The 27,681-nt window shown below is 39.3% G+C and overlaps 4 protein-coding genes across 7 annotated transcripts; 3 read left to right on the top strand and 1 right to left on the bottom strand.

The window, feature by feature from the left end:
- The first annotated feature begins 84 nt into the window (after nt 1-84).
- LOC124410662 (GPI ethanolamine phosphate transferase 3) lies at nt 85-4,921 on the top strand. 2 transcript variants are annotated; one of them, XM_046889208.1, is made up of 5 exons: nt 85-241; nt 345-2,993; nt 3,072-3,242; nt 3,348-3,571; nt 3,735-4,921. In XM_046889208.1, exons 2-5 carry the CDS (start codon nt 374-376, stop codon nt 3,927-3,929), a joined length of 3,210 nt encoding a protein of 1,069 aa, XP_046745164.1. In that variant the 5' UTR covers nt 85-241; nt 345-373; the 3' UTR covers nt 3,930-4,921. The 2 variants fall into 2 exon arrangements, with proteins under 2 accessions (XP_046745164.1, XP_046745163.1); XM_046889207.1 differs by having other exon boundaries at nt 85-2,993.
- Nucleotides 4,922-5,561: 640 nt separating this feature from the next.
- LOC124410665 lies at nt 5,562-8,659 on the bottom strand. Of its 2 annotated transcripts, XM_046889212.1 has the most exons (4): nt 8,524-8,659; nt 6,056-8,010; nt 5,869-5,898; nt 5,562-5,788 (listed from the first exon to the last, which is right to left on the bottom strand). In XM_046889212.1, the coding sequence occupies exons 1-4, from the start codon at nt 8,636-8,638 to the stop codon at nt 5,672-5,674; spliced, it is 2,217 nt and encodes a 738-aa protein (XP_046745168.1). In that variant the 5' UTR covers nt 8,639-8,659; the 3' UTR covers nt 5,562-5,671. The 2 variants fall into 2 exon arrangements, with proteins under 2 accessions (XP_046745168.1, XP_046745169.1); XM_046889213.1 differs by lacking the exon at nt 5,869-5,898.
- A 1,530-nt stretch (nt 8,660-10,189) lies between these two features.
- Nucleotides 10,190-12,632, top strand: LOC124410672. Its single transcript, XM_046889228.1, has 6 exons — nt 10,190-10,379; nt 10,892-11,108; nt 11,205-11,606; nt 11,697-12,275; nt 12,386-12,477; nt 12,535-12,632. Exons 1-6 carry the CDS (start codon nt 10,279-10,281, stop codon nt 12,536-12,538), a joined length of 1,395 nt encoding a protein of 464 aa, XP_046745184.1. The 5' UTR covers nt 10,190-10,278; the 3' UTR covers nt 12,539-12,632.
- A 716-nt stretch (nt 12,633-13,348) lies between these two features.
- LOC124410661 (pregnancy zone protein-like) lies at nt 13,349-27,146 on the top strand. 2 transcript variants are annotated; one of them, XM_046889206.1, is made up of 25 exons: nt 13,349-13,550; nt 17,579-17,748; nt 18,746-18,987; nt 19,067-19,183; nt 19,282-19,448; nt 19,537-19,645; nt 19,739-19,972; nt 20,097-20,339; nt 20,458-20,789; nt 20,883-21,247; nt 21,322-21,467; nt 21,592-21,709; nt 21,791-21,968; nt 22,077-22,305; nt 22,448-22,653; nt 22,736-23,085; nt 23,176-23,420; nt 23,524-23,775; nt 23,878-24,270; nt 24,368-24,602; nt 24,700-24,872; nt 24,960-25,488; nt 25,589-25,930; nt 26,114-26,335; nt 26,470-27,146. In XM_046889206.1, the coding sequence occupies exons 1-25, from the start codon at nt 13,477-13,479 to the stop codon at nt 26,625-26,627; spliced, it is 5,829 nt and encodes a 1,942-aa protein (XP_046745162.1). In that variant the 5' UTR covers nt 13,349-13,476; the 3' UTR covers nt 26,628-27,146. The 2 variants fall into 2 exon arrangements, with proteins under 2 accessions (XP_046745162.1, XP_046745161.1); XM_046889205.1 differs by lacking the exon at nt 13,349-13,550 and adding an exon at nt 16,093-16,673.
- Nucleotides 27,147-27,681: the final 535 nt, after the last annotated feature.

Below are 27,681 nucleotides of genomic sequence, written 5' to 3'. Positions count from 1 at the left end.
GCTCCGACCGAAGTGAAGTCGAATCTTATCGTCACCGCCTCGCCTCAGTGAGCGCGTGGCACGACGCATGTGGAGTTCTCCGATTTGTTGGCAATTTCAAGACTGTGCACCGCCACCAACCAAAAGGAGTGACGTTTATCATTTGTTGGTTATGGTAGTTATCAGAGCCGTCCGCGAGTGTCACTTCCATAAAAAAGTGAAGATCTACTCGATCCTAATTAATCATGAACACGTAACACCGGTGAGCGTGACAATTAGAAATTGCTAATACTCTAGGCTAATACAGTATTCACTACGGATAAAAAAAAACTAATATCAAGTCTAGTGTTCGAACAACATCGTAGAGTCGAGTGATGTATAGTTTATACAAAGTATGAAAAAACAGTGGAGCTACTTTGCATTCCTAGGATGGTTGGCCTACCTCATGATAGCAGGGCTCATCCTATTCACTCGAGGCTTTCTCCTCACTCGAATATCACGACTGGAAGTTGGACAGTGTGACGTCAGGTTAAAACCCTGCGGCTTTCAGCCAGGGGACCCATGTAGCGGAGGTATCGACTACCAGGAACTATTTAACGATCCGGAGACAGCGGCTAAAACATGCCTCGGTACACAAGCCAGAGTCGTACTGCTCATGGTCGACGCTTTGCAGTACGAGTTTCTGGTGTGGAACGACAGTCTAACCGCAGAAAACGCCTCTTACCATCAAAATAAGGTACCTGTGGTTAAGGATGCCTTGAAAAAATATCCAGACACAACCAGGTTTTACAAATTCATCGCTGATCCACCGACAACCACCATGCAACGGCTCAAAGGTCTAACGACCGGATCGTTGCCAACCTTCATCGACGCCGGATCAAACTTTGCCACCGAGGAAATAAACGAGGATAATATCATTGACCAGGCATCCTCTCAGGGTATTGTATTCATGGGAGACGATACTTGGATGGGATTGTACCCTGGCAGATTCATGAGACATTTTCCTTATCCCTCGTTCAATGTATGGGATTTAGATACCGTCGACGACGGGGTGAGGCAACAGATTTTTACTGAGATAAAAAAGACTGATTGGTCTCTTCTTGTCGCTCACACTCTTGGAGTTGATCACTGCGGCCATCGATACGGTCCGAATCATCCGGAAATGAGCAGGAAGTTAACTGAAACAAACGACCTTATAGAGAAGGTGATTGCGACTCTTCAGGATGACATGATGTTGATTGTTGTCGGTGATCACGGCATGACTAGTACAGGCGATCATGGTGGGGATAGCAAGTCTGAGGTGGAGGCAGCAATGTTTGTTTATTCAAAAATTCCTCTGTTGGGGAAAAAGTTCGCAGAGAATATCAATGAAGTACATCAGATTGATCTAGTGCCAACTCTGGCGTCGATTTTGGGCATCCCTATACCTTTTTCTAATTTGGGAACAACCATACTAGATGTTTTGCCTCGTAACATTCCAAAAAATACAAATCTCAATGATTTTCAATACGCCATACACTCTTTATGGAGCAACGTCGTCCAGACTAAGAATTACATCGATACTTATTCTTCTGAAAGTTCCCTGTTTCCTCCTGACAAATTGGAGATGATTAGCCAAAGATATCAGGACATTCATCGGCGCGTTAAACACGTTGAGAGTTTCGAGGAATTTCAGTCTTTCGTTAATGACGCCAAGTCTTATTTGAAAATGATAAGAGACATGTGTGTTGAAATTTGGGTACAATTTGATTCATCTTTAATGTCTAGAGGTCTGGTTATCACCTTTTCAACAATTTTTTTTGCATACATGATAGTTGAAGGTATTCCTAGAGACCGTATGCCTGATATTTTTGAATCCAGTTTTTTGTATACCTCTGCTCTCGTTAATGTAGCAACATCTATTCTAGTTTGTGCTCTGTACTTTTTAAAAGTAATCGAAGATGTGGAAAATATCGCTCTGTTTGCCACCAGCATCGTCTCAGCTTTCATGTTTGCCATATTGGTTGTGCAGAATTGGGAGATTATTTGTATCAATTGGTACAAAAAGTGCAAGAGTCGAAAATGGCTAAACTTTATTTCGAAACTTATTCTACTCTTATCTATATGCGGACTTTTCTCGAATAGCTACATTATAGAAGAAGCTCTTGTCTTATCTTTTCTTCTAACAACCCTTATTTGGCTACTTATACTGAACATCAAAAGTAGCGGAAAAGAAATTTCAGAAAAGAAGTCTAAGTCAGGGTTAAGATCGTATTCTTCAACGCTTTGGATCGTTTTGGTATTATTAGGTCTAATAGCGACTGGTTTAGTCAGATTTTCACGCTATTTCTGGTCCTGTCGAGAAGAACAGCACCGCTCATGTACTTTCAATGAATTAGGAAAACCGGGAGCTAGCATGTTACATAGTACCGGTCGCATTGTCGTAATTGTAACTCTAGTAATAATAGCATTATTCATATCGTTGGCTAAAATTTGGCTGCACAGCTGTGGCAACTTGGTAGGATTTTCTCCCAATGTAACAGCAGCGCGATATTTTCCTGGGATAATAGTGGTCTGCATGGGTGGATACTGGGTACTTCAACATCTTCCGAAAGATGCCAAAGTAAAATTCGTCAGACCGTGGCAAGTGAATATGTTAACTTGGGTAGTTTACTTTTGTATCACAGTTGGAATATTCTTCGTTTACCTATTTCCCCTGTACGTATATCTTTTGCCAAAGAAAAAAGAGTCATTGAACGTTAACGGCAGAGAGAAAATCGTACCCCAATTGTTTAATGGAATAAAGACACTCATTTGTCAAAAAAAGGAACACGAAGCTGAATCAATGCCTGTTGTTTATGGGTTGGGAACAACTTATAGCGCTACTTTCGTTATATTCAGTGTCTTCTTGACTCTTTTGTGCGCTCTACTGCTAGGAGATACTTTAGCACCGTCAATTGTCATCATGTATATCGTTTGCATCTGCGTATTAGGAATCACCGCAATAGAAAGATACCAGCATGCGACAAGTATAAGTGAGTATTAGAATGCAGCCAAGAAACAGATAAGCTTCAGCATTACTAATAAAAGTTATTTCTTTTTGTTCATAACAGATGAGCTGTTCGACGTTCCGACTCCATCTTTGCTCTGTTGGTTTCTGATATCTGAGTATTTCTTTTACGCAACTGGCCATCAACCAACTTTTCCTAAAATTCACTGGAATGCCGCGTTTGTTGGTACCAGTGGAATTTTTGAAACAAATGTTCTGCCAGCTGCGCTTATAGGTACAGTACATTCTACTTTTTACACACAACCCATCTTGATCGACGACCGGAATCATTTTACCGCTATTGACATTATTTTTAAACGTATTATTAAACTGCTTCCAGGACTAAATACGTTTGGTTCCCACATTTTATTGGGATCAATGTTACCTGTGATAGTAATGGCTCCCTTCACGCTTTACTTCATGTTTCCCAACATTGCTGGAAATAAAGCTCAGTCGCAGAAGGATCTTAGGAGAGGTGAACTACTGCTTTACGAGTCTGATAGCAGTCTGTTTACCACAGTATTCTCAGTTTCTGCTAAATACGTTCTGTTTCATGGAATTCGCGTAAGTCTCACCGATACTTTCCTTCGGTAAAAGGCTTTTGCTATGCACCAGATACTATTAGTAGTATCAGCTACAGAAAATGTCATTGAAAATTAACAGAAAACCAATCAATGAGACACAAAACTTGATCTGTATACATATTTATATTTAATAATTGTTCCAGATGTTTGGATGCATGCTGGCTGCCACGATGCATTGCAGACATTTAATGGTCTGGAATGTGTTTTCCCCAAAGTTAATATTCCAAGGGTTATCGTTCCTTGTAACAACAGGTAGCGTCATGGTATCATTTTTGTTATTAATTAGGTTACACAATCAGGTCGACAAGTTGTGTAGGCGAATTGCAAAGAGTAGGTGATAGTAATTTAAACACTTATTTTTTGCTTCACAGTGATCGCCTAATGATAGGTAATAGTACGCTTTTGAAGTGTACTGTCTTGCGATATTTGATACGAAAATAATTATACTCAAGAGCTTTAAATACGCTGACGTGAATGTTTTAATTTATCGTTAAATGATTCTAGAAATATATTTTTATTGTACTATGAACAGTTTCGTAGATTGTAGGTAAATAGGGAATATTGTTTATAAAAAATGATAGAATGCTCAAGGGGTGCGTATATCGTTTTCAGAATTTAATTGACTATTCCTACGTGCATAGAGCTTGGCTGTTAGATTTGCATTCCATTGAATCTTATCTCACTCCTTGTTTGAAAATCTCACAAACTATAGGAATTAGGGATAATTACGTAGAATTTGTTACATGCTTGTATTCAAATAATAGTTGGACTAGCATTCATACTAGAGTTTGGAGTAAACATATATTGTAAGCGAAGAAGTATTAGCTCTATTTAGCTTTACCTTATTAATACTTTTTCAAATCGACACAGTATTCCTACTGAACAATTTAATTTATTGCATTATCGTTTTATTTTTTATCGTTATAAGTTGATTAAGTTCATTTTAAATCGCTAGTCAACATTGCGAATTGTTACTACGTACCGTCAGTTTCTTTTCGTTAAGTTAATAAATTGTTGACAGTTGATTTTTGGTATAAAATGAATATCGTATCGGTATATAACGTCGTTTCTTGCAGCGTAATATTTAATCCTCGGAAAAAAAAATTTTCAAGTGAATTACTTGCATTGATTGTTATAATTTGAAGTAACTGTTGTTGGAGCATACATATACATTCCTATACAAGAAAAAGCAAAAAACTAATCTATATGTATTTTAGCGAGTTCATTTAGGCTCAAATTAATGTTGAATCACTGCCACCAATAATTCTCAATAACTTATACTAATTGTCTTTAGAAAAAAGTGGTGACGAAGATGTAGTACAAATATAAAAATATTTTATAGTGTAAAAAGTAAAAACAAATTCTCTATGGGAACTTTACCTAGCAAAGTACGCTTTATCAAAAAAATTTTGTTTTATCGCATAGAATTTGCTGGGTATTTCGAATTGTTCCAAAAATTTGTTTCAATAACTAATCACCATCGCGCAGGTTATACATTATGCCCAACGTCCATATAACTGTGTCGAAGTTTCGAGCACACTGATGCTATCCTGCGCGCAATGCATTGCTGATTTCTATAAAACATAGCAACGCACTTGATGCAGGATTACACCCGTGTACGCTGCCTGGTATGTTGGATTATATGGAAATAAGCAACTATCGGGACAATCTTTGTTACCGAATCCCACCGAAATGTTTTTTTTTTCTTATTCGGCGCAAATAAGAATAATTATCGTCATGCATTAATATTTATTTCATATATACTCACTCATGGTGTAAAACCAAATGTTAATAATATCTTCCCCTTCATGATACTATAAATGTAATGAAACATTTTCCACCGTTTTTCCAGGAAGATAATACTAGAATTTCTGTTTTTTGTAAAGCTTGAGTTACAATGTAAAAAACTTTTACTTAATTGAAGCTTTATTAAAATGCGGTATACTATACATTTTGTTTTTCATAAACTATACACTACTTTAAATCTTATTACTTTCTTCATTTTATTTTTGTTCCTTTTTTTTTTGTTATGGTGTGTGACTAGAATATGCTGCGATTACAAGTATATTAATCACTTATCTCAGCGATGAAAATGATGATGATGACGATTGTTTTGGTATTCCTTTTCCATATTATTCGACCAATCTTGCCACTTTGCGGGGTAATTTTGGTAAACCTGCCCACCACTCTGTCCGTTCTGTAACATTAAGAGTTCAAATAATTACTTATACTTATCTGACTAATCTTGGATGAGTTAACATTCTAGATGTTGCTGACCATCGTCGTATCTTTAGCCGGCATTTTGATCTGAAAATGAAATTTGATTACCGCGGTTAAACGAAAAATATTTTTCTTTTCGGTTTTTGCTTCTGAATATTTCGTTTCCTGATATTTTTGAAGGAAAATAGGGATAATTTATATTCTAAGGACAACAAAAACAACGAATAAACAAAAATTATCTCACCAGAAATTTCACTCCGCCACCTTCGTGTCCTGGTACAGATCCGCCTCCAGCTTGAATAGATTCGATGGTACCAGGCGGAAGACTTTGGTATCCTTGATGCATTTGCATTTTAATTCCCCTCGAATCCTTACCAGGGATAAATGCGTCAGTATCTACGGTATAGTCATCAATACCCTGCTCGGTACGACGAGGAGTGTCCTGTTCGTCGAGGGAATTTCGCCGGGCTTGATCACTTCCGGGATAAGTAACCCAGAATGAAGTTGGACTCGCGGGTAGAGCTCTGGAAAATTTTGAAGAATATCCTTTCGGCGTTAGTTTGGTCGACGAAATTGTATCCAATTCATTTAACTTCGCTTGAATTGCGTCCAGAACGGCCAAGCTCAAACTTCCATCCTCCGGCTTAGGCGTCGTCGCGGGTTCCGGTTCTTCGTAGCTGGATTTCATCGCTTCGTTAACAGTCGCTGTAATGTTCATTTGTAGCTCCGTCAGCATGTCGAAAACCTGTTCCAGGATTATCATTCTCCGCTTATAAGGCAGGGTTCCGATATCTGTGACTGCTGTTGGACCGGGCCAAAACGGTGGAGCAAACGCTTTGAACGGTTTGGAACCGGGAAGCGATGTCGAAGCATTTTTCTGGTATGCTATCAAATCGTTGAACGTCGCGACCATGTCGTCCTTCAGCACGCTCAGCTCTCCGATGATGGAACTGACGATTTGGTCTTTCGCCGTCATCACTGCTTCGTGGTCTGTAGAAGCCAAGGAACGAGTGTACTGGGGAGAGCCGGCCGCTGAGTAACCGTAAGGTAAAGATCGTGTTTTCGCGCCTGGGAATCCCGGTGACATCGATGTTTCGTAAGGGGAATCACCGGTTGCTGTAGAAGCGTTCAGATTCAGGGAGTCAAACAGTTTATCCAGGAAAGTAGCTACCTTCGCGTCGTACGAAGCGGGATCGGGGACCACAGTTTCTGGAAACCAAAATCCTGGCGGAACTATCGTGCTTTTTGTCACCGGGACGTCCGTCACCGGTGACACTGTACTGGTTGCCAAATTCTTGAAGAGGGTGTCTAGGAACATGGATTTTTTGCTCATGAACGCGCCCGGGCCGAAGGCGGCACCCGGTGGCCCGAAAAACGGACTCATGGGTCCGTACATCCCTGGTAGATACTCCTTCGGGACTGAACCGTCAGCAACCATCCGCTTGGTGAGATCTTTCGACGTTTTTGAGTCCTTTCCGCCGGAGAAGATTTTGTTCAAGGGAGATTCCTTGGTATCTTCTTTTTCATCCGTTTCGGAAATTTCTTCTGGTATTACGTGCATGCTCGAATATGGGGGTGGTGGCTCTGTTGCGCTGCTCGAGGGTTCCCCGTTTTTGACTGAATTTGGACCCGGAAATCCTCGTTTCATGAATGATGAGCTAGCGTCTGTATAAGCTGTGGCATCGCCTGAAGGAGCAGGCTGTGCGGAAACTGGGCCAAAAGGTCCAAGAAATGGTGACTTGGGGCCCATGGGTCCGAACAGCCCGCGTTTTATGTTGCTCAATTCTCCGGTTGGTAATCCGTTAAGACTTTCGGGATATTTCATATTCGGGCTGAATTCTCCACCTTCGCCAAAACCGGACGCGTACAAAATTGGCAAATCGTTCTCTATCGTTCCGTCCGATGTAGAATCCAGGTCTGTATTTCCCTTCATGTTCATGTCTTCAGGTCCGTACATACCGGTGGGGCCTGTACCGTACGGGCCCAAACCGTACCCCGCATAAGGGCCTAAACCGAACCCCGGAAACGGTCCCATAGTCGGTCCCAATCCTCCGAACATGTTACTCAACATGTCTGTTTTTTTTGCGATCATTATACGCGGATCTACGAATTTTGGAAATAGCGACGGTTTCGGGATGAACGGGATCGACATGGTTCCAACCCCTGGCACCGAGGGAGGTCCCAAAGATCGGACAAAAGCTGAAATAGAAAATATATGTCTAGAATTAGATGGAGAAAGTGACGGAGCTCTTCATGACTCATGTTATATAGCTTGCGAGAAAAAGCGAATATGTTGAAATGTAGAGAAATAAGCAAAACCAAGAATCGATTTCTGAGGATTAGTGAGAATCGAAAAAAAAATTCCAATTACCTTTCTAACAATTGAAAAACGATCTATAAGCAAATGTGGTATCTTGTGCTGTGGACTCTAAATGTATAAATTTTATTTTGCTTTCGAATGAAGAAATATTTAAAACGTTGTTCTGAATACTGTAAATCGAGGATTTTTTTTTACGAACAAATTGATGAATATTTAATCTTGAATTTATGTTATTACTACTACCGATCACATGTGTAATGAAAAGTTTATTCACGGTCTTGGTTTACAATTTACATATTCAAAAAAAATGTATAGTTTCAGTTACCGACGATTACTGATTACTGACGACGCGTTCAAACCGACTGACCGATAAAGAAGGAGTCCCAACTTACCGGGCTTGGTAACAAACTTGGCCCATGGTGCTCCAGGTGGCGGGGGTGGTTTACCCGCGACTATGGTGAGGATTGTGAATAAAGCAACAGCCGATCGTAGTTGGTTCCCGATCATTGCAGAACTGTGTACCGGACTCTGTATTATTTCCCTTTTATATTGTATAACAGCTCATTGAAACTTTAATCTATGCAAATACGGTACACCGGCTGAGAATGCAACCTGTTGCAGACTTGTGTATTAACATGTAATCCGCGAATTGTTTCCACCCGGCTCCATGCGGATTAAAGTACCTGACAGCTGCATTCTCGTTCCAGTCTCGTCAATTTCCTTCTTAAAAATAATTCTCTGCTATTTCTGTTCGATCGCTGATATGAAGCACACACATTAAAAAACAAGATTTATTATTATTTTTTTTTTATTTTACATTGGGTACATTGTATTTACAGACAAAGGTGCGAAAAGTCGAAAACGTAGGCCCAGACTATTGTTGGAAATAATAAAACGTCTTATTGGAATTTTTTTTTTTTTTTTTTTTTTTTTATGTATTTCCTTACTTCATTTGTCACCAATAAATGCGTATCGTTTGTCTTTCGTTAGTATTGTTTCGATTAGCATTGTTTATTCGCGAGATATCTGTCCGTTAAACATACCTATGTGCAGCACACAATTCGTGGATTGAAAGGAGTATTTTTTTTTTAACCAAGAGACACTTGACGTCAATCGAAGTGCATCATTGAAATAAGCAAACGTTTTCGACTGCGCGTTCTTGATCGTGAGTAATTTACCGATTTATTTCATCAATTGTAATTCATTATTTGAATGTTTTTCAATATACAATACCTATGTCCAATTCGTTTGTACATACATCGGTGTCGGAAAATCGTGTCGCTGACAATGGCTGAATTATCTGTCCGTATGCAGTCCTATTTCTAGCGGATTTATTCATTTTCACATTTATAATGGTTAATAACTGTTTTAGAAGAGTTAGGATTTGTGTTTCTGATTAGAATAATCAACATCCATGGGAATAACAAGCATTTATTATGACCTATTTACAATCTCAATTCGCATTGTGCATATCGAGACGCTTACAATGTATATGCGTGTGTCTTGTTGTAACTACATAATCGCATGGCTGCTTCGAGTCTTTGCATACATTGTAACGAAATATAGATGAAAGCTTAGAGTGAAGGAGTATGTAACCAGAAATTTGTACCAATATACCATTTTAAGTTATTGATCGAATTTTAACTTGTAATTGAATAATATTTTTCGCTAACTGCCTTGACCGATCGGCTGTATTTATACTTCGTGGAGTGATTTTTATTCGAGTATTTATAATATTTTAATTTTCAGATAAATAAATATCGCGAGGTATTCTAATCCTAGGAACAATGACCATGTTTGCATCTAGTGAGTATTGTATATTATTGACGCATGACGATAGTATTAATTTCAAAATACTAAATAACAGTGAAAATCTAACAACTTTCGACCTTTTTGATTCTTATTTGCGGTCTCAAGACGCCCCTGGCGAGGTCATAGACGCAATAAGGCCGGATCTGGAGGCATTCACATCGCTGTGGACAGCTCTGAGGGTGAATTACGAGGGCACGAATATCACGAGGACCGTAGCTCGTCTGCTCCACATGTATCAGCCCGAGGAGGGCGTCGTGGCTTACGAAAGACTACTCAGAACCCTTTTCGTTCTTCTCGAAGATTTCGACAGCGACGGTCTTAGGTTTCTAGTTTCCATGGTACCACCGCCCAAGGGAGTCAACGAAGAAGTTGTCAAGGAAGTATTCAACAGCGCAACCGGATTCGTTCGCGTCGATGCTCCAATATTTCATAAAAAGTGAGTTGTCCCTTTTCTCGCATAAAAGAAAAAACAACAACCATTATAATATTAGTCATTTACCCTACAAAAGCTAGTGTGGAGATAATTCTGATACATCTTATTTAGTTTCGGGCCCCGATGGGGGGGGGTTGGTGTGGTCCGCCATCTTGGAAGAGTACAACGAACTTGGTTTTTTCAAAATAACTCCTCAATCGTTGATTTTACGACAAAAATGTCGAATACAAATTTCGAGAAGACTAAACACCCTAGATTTTTTTGTATAAACACTTTTTGTAAGTCTGATGTGTAACGAGTATTTTTGAAAAAAAAAACAAAAATTTTGTATCTTCAATTCAAGATGGTGGACCATGGTCAACCACTCGGATCGGGAACCGGAAGTAAATAATACATCAAAATTATCTGTACATCACCTTTTGCAAGGCAAAAACCCTGATTGAATGGACTATATATGTAAAATACACAAAGCGTAGAACCCTCACTACTTCGTCGACATAATTCCTTCCTTTTAGCACCTATTTCCAGTGCAGTAATGCAGGCACGAGTTCAGCTGCACCAACCCTTGACACTCCTTATCCCAGGCCTGTGTCTCGGTCCTGCACCGTCCAAAAACTCGACGGTGTAATTCCTTCGGAGAAACTATTTTCCGCCGAAAATATGAAAATCCAAAATCCCGCGGTCCAAAATGATCCTAACGTTCCAAAAAACAGACTGAAAACGTCTCCCCAGGTAATCGTGCAACATTATTAGTGAATTGCGTAGAGTGCAGGTTATTCCTTTATTGTCTGAAAGACAAGTATAGTATACTGATTGATTATGTTTTAGATAATACCTCAAGAATCTTCGGACGTTTTTCGCGGTTTTCCACCGAGCGAAATATTCAGCACCCAAAGTCACGTGCAGAGTATAAAAAACTTCTACAGACCGTCAGCGAGCTACACTTTTCCCGCTCTTTCATCCGGACAAGGTTTTGTCAACTTTGCGGGTCAAATTGTCGCTAAAAATTCAGGCCAAATTCAGCAGTCCCTCGGTACGGGGCTGGTGGGCCCTACGTATAGACCAAAATGGTTCCAAAACCCATATTTGGTACAGAAAAATAGCTACCCCGTTCCGCAGTATCAGGACTTCTACTTGAAGACCGTGAACAATCAGTACGTAAAAGTGCCCGCCGCGAAGGTGAACAATTTTCCCCAAACGAGCATAAACACTTCGCAGGCTTCTTATCAGGTCAGTAATTCATTTCTTGGTTCTCTATTCGTTTTGCGATACCGACTTATAGGTTTTTTTTCTCATATTTATTCCTTCTTCAACGTTCAGGCTATGTACAACAACGCCCAGGACTACTTGAGGAACAGGAGTAATACCGTGACTAGCGGTTTGCTGGAGAAGGTACAGCGGCATCGAAGTCTTCAGGAAGAAGCCATTAAAACTATGGTTACGAAGTGCGAATCATCGAAAAACGGGACAGTTGGTTCGCTGGCCCCTCAAGTTTTCGACGGTGGCGATAATCTTCCGAATGCGGAGTGTCGCTCGGTTGATGACTCCGGCACTGTCACCTCAAATCAGGAGGAAAAAATTGTTCCGAAAAAGACCACTATTGGTATTATTTCGAAGAGCAGAAATTCAACGGGAAAAATAAACAGTTCAAATTATTCCAATACGTCACTGGAAGCTACAGATGGGAGCAATTACTTGTTAGATACTGGCAATGGCAAAGTTTTTGCGGAGGATTACGCCGGTGCAGATAATCCAGCCGCGAATCAGGACAGCTTTGAACAATTTGCTAAAGAAGTCAGAATGAGACAGCGCGCTATACAAGAAGATATATATAAAATGGACGTTGTTCACGGCGATTTCCTCGCTGAAGAAGGAATCGGCGATAAGGAAGACGCCAGCGTACGTCTTAGCTTTGTTACAGTATAAATTTTATGGGGTCTGAAACGCATTGACCATAAAAATGACAACTGTTATTTGTTTTATCATTCTTAAATCGTTATCATCCGCAGTCGATCAAATCGGATATTCTGACAGCAAGTGTGGAGCTCAGAAACAGTTGTAAGAAGTTTTTAGACCGAGCAAAATCGGGTGAATCTGTTGGTGCGTAAATTTTTTGAATATCTAATATAAATGATTAACTTTTGTCGCCTGTAATTGATTAAGATTCTTCAACTCTTACAGAAGTCCCAGTTTTTCCGAGGACCAGATCACTGAACGACGTCCGCGAGGAACCGTCAGTCCAGTATCAGTCTGATTCAAATTTATGGAGATTGTTGACGACGAAAGACGATTTCGGAATTAAAGCGGAAAAGATTGTTCAAGCCAGTGACATCCCGAAAACCCTGGAGATCTCTTCGGATCAGAGGGCGCCCCTTTCTCCCGTAGAAATCGCCGGGATCAAAGAGGCGGAATCCGCAGACTCGGCACCGTCGAAGAGAGTGGTAAGAAGAAAAAAATCGGACGTGCTGACTGCCAAAGCCAAGAGTCAGAAGGCCGCCCAAAAAGGATCTGCAACCGTCGTAGTCGACCTTCAGGATGACGCCAGCCTTGCTGAGGTTGGGCCGAAATCGTGTATCAGAGCGAAGAGCGTTTCGCAGGTGGATTTGTCCTCCAGGTACGTTTTCAATCATGACTCATGGATGGAGATGAAAAACTTCAATAGCCAACCTAACGAAGACGTAAACTGATCGTGATTTTGCTTACCAGGTGCCCCATATCCATTGCTTCGCAAACTTCTTCGGTAACTTCTCCCAATCGTCCATCCACTACAATGGCCGAATTAGCAGCTTACAAAAAACAATACTACGACGCATTGCTGAGCATTCAGAAAGCGAAAGGTATAAAGTTGGAACTTACAATCGTCCGTCTCTGTTCTTCGATAAGTTTTTTCGAATTTTTTTTAATAATATTATTCTGTTTTAATTTCTCGCAGCTGCTGTGGCGAACTCTCTGGCCATTTCATCGGTGGCAACTGGTCCGTCCGGTTTTGATCCGTACTATTATAATTACGTGCAACAGCAACATCGTCAGATCATTCAGCGTCGTCAGCAGCAGATTCTCATCGATCATCACCGTTTTCCCCAGCAACAATCACTGTCAAATGGACCTGCACCTTGGTACGGACCTTCCGATTGGAGGTATCCCGTCATCGGACAATCCAGGTTGCCTCACGGAGTAAGTTTTACTCATTTTCAAGAATTGTATGTCTTTTTTGTCGAAGTTACTATTTATCTACAACGAAATTGAATTTTTTCAATGTTTCTCCTCTGAACTTACAGCGTGTTGCTGTAACGTCCTTTGTACTAAACATGCAAACTGGTTGTCTAGTATTACAATTTTTTTACACTGTTTTTCCTCAGCCCCAAATGCTTCATCCTTCTTCCCGTTGGCCCCCAAGTGTTGGGTGAGTTTATATTTTTTATTTTTTTATTTCTTGTTCGTACAATTTTCGAGAATACATAATATCAGGGTCAACCTTATTATACAGCCGGATAAAGTTGAATATTAACATACGACCGACTCAAAAATTACAAGCAATATAACTGCATTCAAAAACGTTCGTTACATAGTCTTCGAATCTCTCCGATACTCGCAGTTTCAATTTGAAAAATGAACTGATCTTCGCTGACAGGTTCATGGGCAGAGATTCACAAATTTCCGGTTTGCCTCAAAGGCAGCAGGCAAACGTCACTCAGCAATCGAAGGTGCCAGTTAAACGTAGGAAACTTGAAGAAATAGTTGGAAGGCTTAAGGAGACTGAAAGCAACGCCGCGAGTAATTAACCAAATGTATTCTAATATAAATCAAATTAGCTCGCAAAGGCGATATTTGAATAATTATAAAGGACTTCTGTCACTTGGCAGGAATTACCCATTTGTATCGTACATCTCGATAATAACCAATGACTGTGTACATTATTATTTCTCGTATTACAATTAAAATTATTATAGATTATAATGTTATGTAATTGTTTATTGTTTTATCGCAGTCTTACGTATAGTACTCTATACATGTATAACTAACTGCTGGTTCGATTAATTCAGACGTAAATTCAATTGAATTTCTTCAATTTATATTCGTCGTATTATATTTTTAACATTATTTGATTCAACGCCGGGGGTATCCGAATGACATGTGTTTTTATCTATAATGATAAATTTAAGAATATATTTTGAATTCATATGAGTAGATTATTTTCGAGGTAAACATTGTATTCAATTTTAAGATTAACAAATCGTTCGGCCTCGAAACATCTGCACTTGTGTTATTGGAATATAAAACGGGAAATTGTTAATCTTACACGCAATAACATTGCGATGATGCATGCGTGTTATTACGTAATAGATGTTATGAAAAAAAGCAGCTTAAAATATTCGAAGCCCGCAGCTGCTGATAAAGAAGAAATATAATCATTCCAAATAATACTCGAAATGTAGAATATTAGAAAAACAATTGGTTGTTGCATATCCCTTCAAAGGACACAGATTGTTTTTAAATATAGATACAAGTAAAAAAATATAATTTACTATGTGATAAGAAACAATTTCGAACGATGTTACGTCTACCGTAAAAAAATTACGTCAAAATCGTTACGCAAGTATATAAATTCTTTGAAATTGAAGCAAAAAAATATTGTTATTCAAAACAGAAGCTTAGATAGTTGACTTAAAAGAAGATAAAATTGTTTACGAATTCGTTCGGTATTCCAAATCCACGAATGAGGATGGAAAATTATTCACGCTGCGGCTGACCGTAATTTATGCTAAAGATTAATTTACTTATGCGGTAACAATTATAACTTGCGATCTGTACGAGGTTGCAAAAGGTGCAAAGATCGCATAACAGCCTGCGAGCGAAAGAGACGAAGTACTTTTTTATAATTCAAACGAGACTACTGCAAATGTGCGTAATTACTTAAATATTATCACTCCGAACTCTCAGCGGCAGGGTGACCCACGGGTCACGCTATCAATCAATGCTCTTTATCATTCAGTTGCGATTTTCATGAATATGTATGTATGCGTAGATATTCATGGATGCTGCTCGAGTCACACATAGGATTAAATACGATTTTATAACTCATATCACGCTCTGTTCGCATACATAAAGTTATTATCTTAGAAAGCATTTTAGCTAAGAATTCTCAGGTAACTGAATGTGAGAATTTTCCTAGACCCTGTGAACAATGAACGTTCAATAAGACTCTAAAATTTTACAGGGTGTCCTGTAACTCGCCGATACTAAATCCGTGTCGGTGTAATGCATGAAAAATGAGTATAGTGAGGTGTAAATGAAATTTCTCCATGTGATTCAACGAAGCTATCTTCTACCCATTCAGTAAGTCCGTTTTTTCCTCACTTCCGATTGACTGGAGGTTTGAAAATCGAGGGATTACTGATTACGAGGCTGAAATCGAAATTCAGAAATTGGAAAAATCTAAAATTTCCAATTGAAAAACCTCTGATTTTCAATTATCTAGTAAATCGGAAGTGAAAAAAAATTAAGATTTAAGCTAAACAAAGAAGTTTGTACATATATAACGTTATTTACGCTGGAATGGCAGAGGTGCGTTTTGAGAAAATTGGATTCGAGTCACGTATTCCCGTTGCTCGGATTTTTACCGATCTGGCGGTAAAAAATACGTCGTCTCGGCTCGCTGGATACAAGTAAATTACGAATTTTACTCGTCGTTTGCAGTTACGGTAACCGGTATGATCGAATTTAAACGAATCTACGTACAAAGTGCGGTCGTCGGACAGGGGAGAGACCGCGGTGGAGTTTAAACACATGTTTAATACTGTACATGCATAACTGTGCGCAGTATATAGACATTACATCGTGACACCGGCAGAACCGGGGGCGTTGATAAGACTAGCTTTACTCTCAGTTCAGTCCGTCGAGAGTTTCTTCGACGGTATCGTCATCCGTAAAAACTGTTGCCATACTGTGTTATCGTGGTTGGTTTAAAATTCCCAGAAGTTGTATTTGTTTGTTCACCATTTGCGCCTCGATCAGATAGTAGGTAGTATAAAGCGGGTGAAAATATGTCCTCGTTTTAAAATTAGTGATTTAGAACCCGGGGAGAGAACGCAAAAGACGAGTAGAAACTTGTAACGCGACGTACCTACGTGATACAGTTCCTAATCCATATATCGCACCGGATCCGAGGCCGCATGCCATCACCATTGCAATGCGTGCAATTTACGACATGTCGTCTGCTCCGATGGTCCTGCTTCTCTTCGGGATCTTCCTGGGATGCTTGGAATCCGCCTTGGCCGGGATTGCTAATCCTCACAGGTTGATTGAAACAATTTTTTTCTCTCTATTTCATACAATGTCGTTTTATACTGTGCGTAGATTGTCGTAATTTGACTCATTTGCAACGAACTAATCATACATTTTTCAATTACAATACTCGTTTTAGCATTCGAAGTGCATGTAATTGTATTAATTCATTATAGGTGTGTGAAATTTGATATCCAGTTAGAACTTGTAGAAAACAATTCGTCCGATTGAAGGCGGATGCAATTATCTGCCAACTATTACTCGTATAGCAAGAGTAAGCAATTGTCTTAAATTGTCCGCATCATCTACGCTCATTGCGAGACTGTGAACGTTATAAAGTCTTTGAGAGTAATTTTAATACTTATAGCAAAGCAAACCTTTCGTCCAATCATGTATACTTACTGTGTGTTGAGAGTTCTTATTACCGCCAATGACGAGGAAGTTTATTTTCGACGATTTTTTGTACCTGCCTAAATTGGACGAAGCATTAATTAATTACAGTAATAACGAAAACACTTTTGCAGCTGTTGCAAAGAATTTCAATTTCCTTAACAAAACGACTTTATTGCTACTTTTCACAATCATGTGTCTCTCAATTTTTTTTCTCTCATAGGATTTGATGATTTACAATTAGCGAAAATTGAATTGTAATCACCTTCACAGGCTATGACGTAATATATGTCAGCCGACATGCGGCTGTTGTATATACGAAAATTGATTTGCTGACGAATGGCGTGTACTTCTCGTTATGCACTCTCACGGTTATTTATCTCTATTTAAAGCATGTTCATCCCTTTATTTTTACCTTTATCGACTTTCCCAATTAATTTATAAAACAAAGTTATTATAATCAAGGTAAAACGATAATAAAAATAAATTACGTAAACATGTTTTTAAATATAAATTGGTATTATCAGGGGTTACGTCTTTACCGCCCCGAAAAGACTCATTGCCGGAGAAGCAGAGCTTGGATGTCTCTCAATCCATCATCTGGATACTCCGGCTCACACTCTCTTGGAGTTAATCACACCAGTCGAGGTAGCCGAAGAAGAAGTTCTAGCCAGCGCAAGTCTTACGATCGAAGATGGCAAGTTTATTTCGCAATAATGATTCACATCGAGCATCTGTTGTTGATTTTACATTACCGTAATTAATCTCAGTGTAAAAGCGAGTCGGGTATAAATCGTGGAATCCGTTTCATTTATTTGAGACGATCATAGAATTAGCGTTTCAGTATTTGCAGCTGCATCAAAGTTCAATGTTCTGGCGTCGGGCATTCCTTATCAGTAGTTTACGGGTGATACGAGCTGCGGAGGAAACTTGATACCACACTACCAAGCTATATGCTAATTATAAGGAAACTAAGATTTTTCTATACTAAATTATTGACCGATTTGTCAATATCTAGTCTTTAGCAATATATTCTTAATAAACGTGAACGGGTACCGTAGTGCCGGTTATACGTAAACTGCGTTGCAGATGCCAAATTGTCACCGTCCTTGTGGCAAATAATAATTTTTAATGGACCACTATCACGACTCCCTACGCGTCTGTACCTATTCAACACACTCTTTAAATAAATTGTAAATTTAAATTGTCCCTACATCCTGCGGGCGTTCAATTGGTCCGTATCGCCCTATTCACAAGGGAAATAACCCATCGGCTAACATATACAGTCTATTTACATATATACACATGCGTCGGGACACGGCAACGGAAAAATTTCCACGAGTTAAAGTCAAAACTTTGAGACTCGGTTAATCTGAATAAAAAAGTAAAAATTAAATGCAATTTTTTATCAACTACTAAATACGATCAGACTGATTTCACATCAAGATTCGCAGCAAAGAATCGCTGCGTAAATTGCATAAATTGCATCCAATTGATTCAATTAAGCAATGAAAACTGCAATGAAGAAAGTACGCCATGATATATGTATTGTCGTTAAACTAAAGGGATTGTAAACATGTTATGACTCTCTTTAATTAGAAACGACATGTGATTCATCGTCGTTGTTGCTAGAGTAGGAAACAGACGAGGCGGGACAAAGTCAAATCTTGATTAAAATATGGTATATTTTTCAGGCGTTGAAGCATGTCTGGAAATTTTAGTACCACCGACGAAATACTCGGTGGCAAGACTACGCTTGAAAGTCAGATTTGACAAGCATGCAGACTACTCGATTAATTCAGAGAAAAAAGTTTACATCGAACATGATTCGCATGCAACATTCGTCGAGACAGATAAGCCAGTTTACAAACCTGGACAAGACGTGAATATCAGACTCCTCATGTTAAAGCATGACTTAAAGCCGTGGAAAAAAACCGTGAGTTTTGCCATTCTCAGGTCATAAATCGCGCATGATTAGAATTTACGCAAGTATTAATGACACGATATACATTCAGATACCGAAAATATGGATTGAAAGTCCTGCCGAAATCCGGGTCGCTCAGTGGTTGAATGTTTCCACGGAAGTCGGATTGGCTCAGCTCGCATTTCCTTTATCTCCTGAAGCGAGCCCAGTAAGTCCTTTGCTTTGATTCGTACCTACTGAAAGGAAAGAAAGGAAAACACCGACTTTGGAGTAACAATAATGCCTGATAAATTTAATTTTCTATAGGGTATATGGAAAATTAAAGTCGAGAAAAAAAAAGCCCATCCTCAGCTTCTTCACACGACGACTTTCGAGGTGAAGAAATACGTTCTGCCGAGGTTCCAAGTATCCATCAGCCCTCCTGGCTACATTTTAGCCAATGCTGAAAATGTCACTTGGACCGTCTGTGCTAAGTAAGATTTCTCAACGGGGTTTTTTTGGATCGCAAATTCTGGTTCATGATTGGAATTCCTAATATACTGTGATTCGTTTGTTCCACAGATACAGCTACGGCAAGCCGGTCAAAGGGACATTGCACTTGACATCAATACCACAGACGCCGATATGGAGAAGAAAGCAAAATGTACCGGAAATAAATTACCTGACAGAGGTAATTGGAACTTTGGAAACTGATTAAGAATGTCTTGATGGAAATACGTAATTTCATACGGTATATTAAGAACGAAATTTTTTCCTTCCGCAGTTGGATTCGGATGATGGGTGCGTCGAGTTTACGGTGACTGGTTCAGAGCTTGGTTTGGCCGACTGGAAGGTATCGCCAAATAATATAATACTGACGGCTAACTTCACCGAGGCAGGAACCGGGGTTGTTGAAACTGCAAACAGCCGAACAAACGTTATTCATCAATCACTGAAACTCGAATTTCTGCCCCATGCGCCTCAATATTTCAAACTGGGATTACCGTATCACGGAAAGGTTCGACTAAAAAACAAGTGTTCATTCAAAATGTAGATAATATCTAAATCTTGAAGGCAAAATGCATGCTGCTACGAAAGGGAACGACGATCGTAACTTTTTTATGATGGTTTTATTTTTGAAGCTGCGCGTTCTGAAGCAAGATAATACACCGGCGCCAAATGAAAAGATCCAACTTTGCCTCAAGGTGAGAGGAAAAGATGAGTGGGTGACGGTTGTAGTAGAATGTCGCAATTTCACATCGACGACGGATGGGTTTATTGACTTTATAGTGCCTCCACAGCATAAAAATATTGAGTCCTTCAGTTTTGTTGCAGCTGGAGTGGATTACCCCACAAAATACTACTCCCCGGATAAGAGATGGCGAGTAAGTTGATGAGAGTTTCCGTACTGTATTAAGTTACTGTATTAATATGCGAGGAGAAGCGTTCCACGAAACTTTTATAAATTCAACCGTAAACGAACATATTACGATCCACGAATAGGTTTTTATGGATCAACCATCGGCATACATGGATACAAGTCCATGGTACTCACCGTCCCAAAGCTACTTATCGATCGCACCTGGATACCAACCGATTGTTTGCGGTGAAAAGTACTCGTTCAACGTAATGTACACAATGCCAGTAAACCAGAAGTTGAATGAATCAATTTCGTTTCACTACTCGGTAAACTCGAAAGGTGATCTGCTGGTATTTGGTCACGTTAAACATACGCCTCACAGAGATTCCATACTAAATTATTCGGAATTCCGGAATCTGTTGGGTGCCATTGAAACGCCAGCAAATAAAACCGACCAATCACACGTCGTGTATAGGTAAGTTGTGCAATTAGTTTAGACGAATCTATCAATTAATGGGTTTTTATTGTCGATGTAACTGGTTCGATTCGTCATCTTCAAATTTCACAGATTTCCATTGACTGTCAAAGTAACACCAAGTATGGCTCCAGTGTCGGAACTTCTTTTATACTACGTTCGTCCTGACGGAGAAACCGTCGCTGCAACTTACACAATCACCGTTGGAAACTGTTTTGGAAATAAAGTGCAGACTTCGTGGCACGAGGAAACGCAAAGTCCGGGTGGAAAGACTCAATTTCACATAGAAGCTGCGCCGTTTTCGCTATGCGGAGTTTCCGCACTTGATAAATCGACCCTGTTTTTGAGTGGTGGAAAGACGAATATGGTCAACAAAGAGGATGCTTTCAGTCAATTGAAAAGATTCCACATTAGTCCCACCGCTGAACCGATTCAGAGTGGTTTGGACCATTGCCTGAGTAAGTTTTTAAGTAAAGTATATGTATGTAGATGCGGGACTGTGCAGTGATATTTCGTTAACTTTCCTTTTTAGAAGCGAAAGAAGAATCCCAAGAAGATGAAATAGACCATTTGCCGAGACCGGCTGAAGAAGAGCCACCCTTCTATGATTTGCGCAGAAGAAAACGATCCGTGTGGTACGGACGACCTCACTATATCGACGCTATGCAGGCATTTGATGTTAGTAATACTTCTTAAAGCATATATTACAATAGTCAACTATATCCTTTGCTGAATGATCTGCGATCTAGTCAATAATTGGCGGCACGAAAAGTCCTAACGATGAATGAAAATAATTTCGCAGGATTTTGGTGTCATAGTAATGAGCGATCTGACGTTGGAAACTCGTCCGTGTCCTCAGTTTTCCCATTTATTATATCCCACCAGACGCGTTAGTTACACATTATCACACGCTGCGTCTGGTAAGTAGCACTGTTCAAAGCACGGTTTCTTAATGTTTGAATTGGGTTCAACAACTCACTAAAATTTTCAAATATTTCAAGGTTTAGACGGTGGGCCAATGTTCATGAGAAATAGTGCAATGCCTTTGGCTTATCCGCTCCTCACGGTTGGTGCCCTGCCCAATCTCGATTACTTGGATCAAGTAGATAGTGCTGATGCTGGTACAACTATCAGATCGTACTTCCCTGAGACTTGGCTGTGGGAATTAGTACAAACAGGGTCAGTATACTATACGCAATTTAATTATTTTATTCCTTCCAGTGTATGACAATGAATACTAAAATCGGGAGCGAAGTTTAAAAATCTTAATACCTCATACGAATATAGGAAGGAGGGTACAGCAACAATCGAGCGTCAATTGCCACATACAATTACGGACTGGATCGGTCATACAACCTGCATTTCGCCGAGACATGGATTGGGGATAGCTCCTCCAACAGCGATTACCGCTTTTCAGTCATTCTTCTTGGACTACACTCTGCCGTACAGTGTTAAACGAGGAGAAATCCTTCACATGAAAGTATCTCTCTTCAACTACATGCAGCACAGTCTGCCTGTGAGTTTGTAATATTATGGAATTTTTTCGTCAGTGTTATATATTCTGTCAATTTTACACCTACATATGAACTAAGAAATTGCTCAATTCATGATAAATTTATAGGCCATGGGAATTAATTTGCAAACTTTTAACGTAACAGGTGAGAATCAAACTGGAAGATGCTGATGGTCTTGACTTACATTTGTCACATGCTACAGTCTCATTCTGCGTTGGCTCAAGATCCAGCGTTGTGCATGAATATATGTTACGACCTCGTGTTCTGGGAGAGATCAACATCACGGTTTCTGCTTCCGTAGATGCGGAGTACCCAGATGCCTGTGGGCCAGACACCATAGTGCACACAAAGTTCGTAAGATGCATTTAACTGTAATTATGTAAAGCTTGAGAGAATCAGATGATATAACATAAGTTTCATCTTGCTGCAAAGGGATGTTATAACAAAGCCAATCCTCGTACTGCCAGAAGGGTTTCCAGTCGAAGTTACCAAGTCGGCATTTATCTGTCCGAAAGAATTTGTTGATGATTCATTTGTGACGTGGAATTTGGATTTGCCGAAAGATTTGGTTGCGGGAAGTGCAAGAGCATATGTTTCACTAATTGGGGACCTCTTGGGTCCGGCTCTAGAAAATTTGGACAACTTGGTGCACCTGCCCATGGGTTGTGGGGAGCAAAACATGGTCTTGTTCGTCCCTAACATACACGTTATCAATTACTTGAGTGCAACGCAGATGGAGAATCCAGTACTCAAGGCTAGGGCGATCAAGAATATGGAAAAAGGTAGGAATTAAAGGCATTATTGGATACCTCGTTAATCGGCGAAGATTTGAGGTGAAGGATAGACTGAAAAGGATACATCTTGTGTTGAAGGATACCAACGAGAATTAAACTACCGGCATCCCGATGGTTCGTACTCGGCATTTGGCGCTGATACCCCGTCTACCGAAGGCTCAATGTGGTTGACCGCATTCGTTGTGAAATCCTTTGCTCAAGCGCAAAATTTAATTCACATCGATGAACGAGATTTGAAATTCTCCGTCAAGTGGATCACCAAACGCCAATTGGAAAACGGGTGCTTCCCGCTACTTGGCCAAGTATTCCACAAGGATATGAAGGTTCGTGATGTATCGGAGAAGTATGAGTTAATACCATACAAATTATAATAAATACGTTGAGCTTGAAATAATTAAAAAATTGAAATTCATTTTTGATCACCAGGGAGGACTGCAAGATGACGACGTCTCTTCGTCGGCTCTAACAGCATACGTGTTGATTTCTCTCTTGGAATCTGGAGTCCCATTGCAACCAGCTCTGACTAACAACGCCTTGTATTGTTTGGAAAAAGACACCATAAATACCAGTGGCAACCCATATACTTTGGCCCTGACAACCTATGCACTGACTTTACTGGAACATCCAAGAGCCAACAACAGTTTGCAAGCCTTAATTGGCCTGGCCACGCAGCATAACGTACGAAAAAATACAGATTACCTTCTTCGCAGTCGATGCAGTTGTTAGGGATGTGGAGCTAACAATAAGTGTATTGATCGCATCTATTAATCCTGTTTCCAGGATTTATTGTGGTGGGAAAATAAGCTGAAACCATCGGTTGGTTTGAGCGTTGAAATGACAGCATACGCAATTCTGTCACTTGTGAAAATCGGCGGGGAAGCCAATATGGTGACCGCACTTAAAGCTGTTCGATGGATATCTAAGCAGAGAAATGCCGGTGGCGGTTTTATATCAACCCAAGACACTGTACTTGGTCTTGAAGCATTGACCAAGTACGCATCTGCCATGAGCTCAAGCAATACCGATCTTTCGGTATTGATCACTGCCAACGAAATAGATCATGCCTTCAAAATGCAGAATGAGAATAAACTCTTGTTTAGGCAAGTTCAACTACCTGTACTACCAACGGCTGTGGATGTTTTTGCTGAAGGAGAAGGATGTGTCCTAGTACAGGTAAAACCAACTCGATTCCAATTTAACTTACTTCACTCGTTGATGCGACAAAGTTCTCAAGCTTGATTGTTTTCTTGAATTACATTTTTGCTCTCAGAGTAATTTGAAGTACAACGTACCACATGCCACTGGCTCCGAAGCATTCGATCTCTCAGTAAATGCGCAGTCCGTAGCATCGGTCAACGAATGTGCGATGCAGAAGATAACTATTTGTGCACGTTATAAAATGGCAGACGAAGAAAGCAACATGGCATTGCTGGAGATTGGAATGATCAGCGGATATGTTCCAGATAAATCAACCTTGCACTCGCTAGTTGAAGATCCCAGTAACTGTAAGTAACAACAATGCAATGCCTATAGGCAATGAGCTTTATTGGTGCTAGGTGGCGACTAAACTTTGTTACTATTTGAAACACTTGAATTTCGCAGTTGTTAAGAGATTTGAGGAAGACCGAGATGTCGTTAGTATTTACTTGGACAAGCTGACGGCTCAGAGAACTTGTATATCATTTATTGTACTGAGAGAAAACATAGTAGATCGCCCTGAACCAGCGAACATAAAACTATACGATTACTATCAACAGGAGCTCACCATATCGGCTGTAAGGAGTTTGGGAATACATTATTTTTTCAATTATAATCGAAAGAATTTTTCTTTTACATTAATTTTACTTTGTTATTTCCTTCAGAACTATAACTTTGCGACGACTTGTAGTAGTGCTGGTATGAACGAAGGTTCAGAGATCCCGAATCCAATTCCAATCGCACCAAAACTAGAAAATGTAAAAGAGCCTAGCATGCTGTTGGCTGCTGCTCCTGTCAGTAATAAAACGGGTACCATCGACGTAGAACTTCTACCATATAAAACTTCTCCTGAAGTTGCTAAAACTGTAGTTACAGTGTCACCAGTAGTTACTGATAAGGCAGGAATAAAAACTGTACACCAAGCTGCGATTGATGATTTGCTTGGAAAACTGAGCGAAATCAATGAGGCAACGTACAAGGATGCTAAATTTAAAATTAACGAAGCCATGCCGAGAATAGGAAACGAACCAAAACTGGAGTACGTCTGTTTGTTGGAAAATTCAAACGTAAAGTTGAATGGCGAAGGTTTGAAGGCAACGAGTCCCATAGCAGCTGAAAATAATCATCTGCGAGAGTTTGAGACAATAGGTAAAAAAAGTACCGATGAAGATTTCCACAGTAAACGCATCGATGGTAAGATGAAGAAAGCAAGTGCAAAAAAATATATTGATACTGAAAACTGCGAACTGTTCCTAAATTATTAATATAATTGTTAAAACATTATTTATTACAGTAATGCAAGATATGGGAAGCGGAGAAACTCCAAACGAACGTGAAGTTGGTTTGAATCCATCATTTGTAGAAGTAGATCACGATTTGGAAGTGCCTGAAGGAATAGAAGGACCTGAGCTAGTATTTGTAAAGCCTGACAAAGTAGTTACATATGGAAATGATGATGGATCGATAACACAAAATGGTAATATTGACAATCAAGAGCAAATTGAAGCAGTCTATGGAACAGTGTCCCCTAATAACGACACCAACATGACAGAAGTGATGAGTGAAAAAATTCAGGATCAAATGATTGTCGAACCAGAACAATTTATGATCGACCAAGAGTTAGCACAGTCTACAAGTAAGTAGATTCATCGTTATCCAATCACACATAGGGTTTTCTTAACATTGTATGGGTTTTATACAAATTCTTAAGCTGCATCACATTACTCAGATAATTGACAGTTAATGTAGAATTAAAAATATCGTGAATTGATTTGGCTTGCCAATGACTACAAAATTCAATTTCATTATTTGCGTACAGCTGCATCTGCAAAGATGAGATGTCCGATCTGTTTGGAAAGCATACCGAAGAATGTTGATAGCATATACTGTACTGCAAAAAGTGTAATTAAAGTAGCCATCAGACGGTGGCACAAGGCGAGATTGTTGTTAGATCTTCACCCAGGCAGGCCGACGAGTCGATTGCGTTCAACGATTGACCTGAAAATTGACTCCGAATGCTCCTGCGAAGTGATTAATACATGTGAGTAATAAAATAATTTACGGTTTGGAAATGATTGATGATATTTTTTGAATCTGGGAAAAGCTAATATACCGATATGATAGTTGATAGTCTGAATGTACTCGTGAAAATGAAGTGTATTGTGTGATTTGTAGCTGGAGGATTCGCACTGTTGGTGGATCAGAAAAATGCTGGCCTTGCCTCGTTAGTCGACCATGCAGAGCAACATTTGGGAAACCACATTATCATTTACAAGTTACCAAACACGCAGGGTCTGCCGCCAGAAATTAAGCAAGCTCGTGCAAAGTGCTAGTTACTTTCTAGTGAATTCAGTGAATTTTATTACTACCTAAAGCTAAGAATATGATCGTACGACTAGTACAGAAATCAGGTACATTAAATGCTCGAATATCAAATAGGGTATGCATAAACGTAAGTTTACTATTGCAAATTGTGTTGCAACTTCTAAATTGCTTGTAAAAACTAAGACGCCTTCGCGATTGATTGTCTTGTTATTTGCAATGTTTTAATTCTAATATTGGTATATTTTGAAGATCTGCTGATACAAACGTACTAGTTTTATATTTTTACGCCTGAGAAATGAATACACGTATGTATGTAGTGTAGAGAGTGTCAAGCATTCCCATGATGTAATTATGAATTATTCTAATGCAGGTTTAATTTTTACGGAATCGCGAATATCCATTCTAACCAATCAATTGTTTATGTTGTACTGGCAAACAGATAAACAATTTGAAGATCTTTTTGTTACACTTATAATTTTTTATGTGCCAAACAATAAACTGTAAATAATAAAAAAAATCTTCCAGTATTATTGAATCATTTGTTGCAGTGCTACAGTATTTGATGCATTCTGAATGGATTTCCGCACTCTGATAAGGTTAATTTTTTATTAGAGTAATGAATAAAGAAAGACCGATTTTTTGGTTGAAATTAATTGGCACAGTTTTACTGTAGAGTGTTTATTATTTATTTTTTTCATTATATCTTTCCACTGTTACCTTAATAATTATTACAAGTTAACAGTCATTATTTTTAGATATTAATTACATTTAAATATTAATTTATTACCGCGAATCGGTGTTATGTGACCTATACGTATGTGTATTGCAAATATTCAATTTATGCCAGGGCTTGGAAGGTACTTCTCGTGAAACAAAGTTCATTATTTCACTTTTTCAAATTCTCTCAGCCTCTATATTATTATTATTCTCTCAATATTTTCAACATTACGGTCTGTAATCGTAATATAATTTATCATTTGGCTTCGTGAAACCCCTAGGAAATCGTAGGTTTTTTTTGTTTGTTTTTTATAATTTTTTTTTTTTTATAGTAAATGAAAAAAT

The sequence above is a fragment of the Diprion similis genome, chromosome 9, assembly GCF_021155765.1.
Source record: "Diprion similis isolate iyDipSimi1 chromosome 9, iyDipSimi1.1, whole genome shotgun sequence".
NCBI classification, from domain to species: domain Eukaryota; kingdom Metazoa; phylum Arthropoda; class Insecta; order Hymenoptera; family Diprionidae; genus Diprion; species Diprion similis.
Note: the sequence above shows the minus strand (reverse complement) of the source record. Positions and strands in the feature narration are given on the sequence as shown.

What these genes read in the sequence shown, in the direction of transcription:
- LOC124410662 (XM_046889208.1), top strand. Translation starts at nt 374, where the DNA reads ATGAAAAAACAGTGGAGCTACTTTGCATTCCTAGGATGGTTGGCCTAC. An exon ending in CCAGCATGCGACAAGTATAA is followed by an intron (nt 2,994 to 3,071) that starts GTGAGTATTAGA and finishes TGTTCATAACAG; the next exon opens with ATGAGCTGTTCGACGTTCCG. An exon ending in TCTGCCAGCTGCGCTTATAG is followed by an intron (nt 3,243 to 3,347) that starts GTACAGTACATT and finishes AACTGCTTCCAG; the next exon opens with GACTAAATACGTTTGGTTCC.
- LOC124410665 (XM_046889212.1), bottom strand. Translation starts at nt 8,638, where the DNA reads ATGATCGGGAACCAACTACGATCGGCTGTTGCTTTATTCACAATCCTC. An exon ending in CAAGTTTGTTACCAAGCCCG is followed by an intron (nt 8,011 to 8,523) that starts GTAAGTTGGGAC and finishes TTTCTATTTCAG; the next exon opens with CTTTTGTCCGATCTTTGGGA. An exon ending in CGGCTAAAGATACGACGATG is followed by an intron (nt 5,789 to 5,868) that starts GTCAGCAACATC and finishes TTAATGTTACAG; the next exon opens with AACGGACAGAGTGGTGGGCA.
- LOC124410672 (XM_046889228.1), top strand. Translation starts at nt 10,279, where the DNA reads ATGGTACCACCGCCCAAGGGAGTCAACGAAGAAGTTGTCAAGGAAGTA. An exon ending in CTTCGCAGGCTTCTTATCAG is followed by an intron (nt 11,607 to 11,696) that starts GTCAGTAATTCA and finishes TTCAACGTTCAG; the next exon opens with GCTATGTACAACAACGCCCA. An exon ending in GCGATAAGGAAGACGCCAGC is followed by an intron (nt 12,276 to 12,385) that starts GTACGTCTTAGC and finishes TATCATCCGCAG; the next exon opens with TCGATCAAATCGGATATTCT.
- LOC124410661 (XM_046889205.1), top strand. Translation starts at nt 16,567, where the DNA reads ATGCGTGCAATTTACGACATGTCGTCTGCTCCGATGGTCCTGCTTCTC. An exon ending in GATTACCGTATCACGGAAAG is followed by an intron (nt 19,973 to 20,096) that starts GTTCGACTAAAA and finishes TTATTTTTGAAG; the next exon opens with CTGCGCGTTCTGAAGCAAGA. An exon ending in TGGTTTGGACCATTGCCTGA is followed by an intron (nt 21,248 to 21,321) that starts GTAAGTTTTTAA and finishes TTTCCTTTTTAG; the next exon opens with AAGCGAAAGAAGAATCCCAA.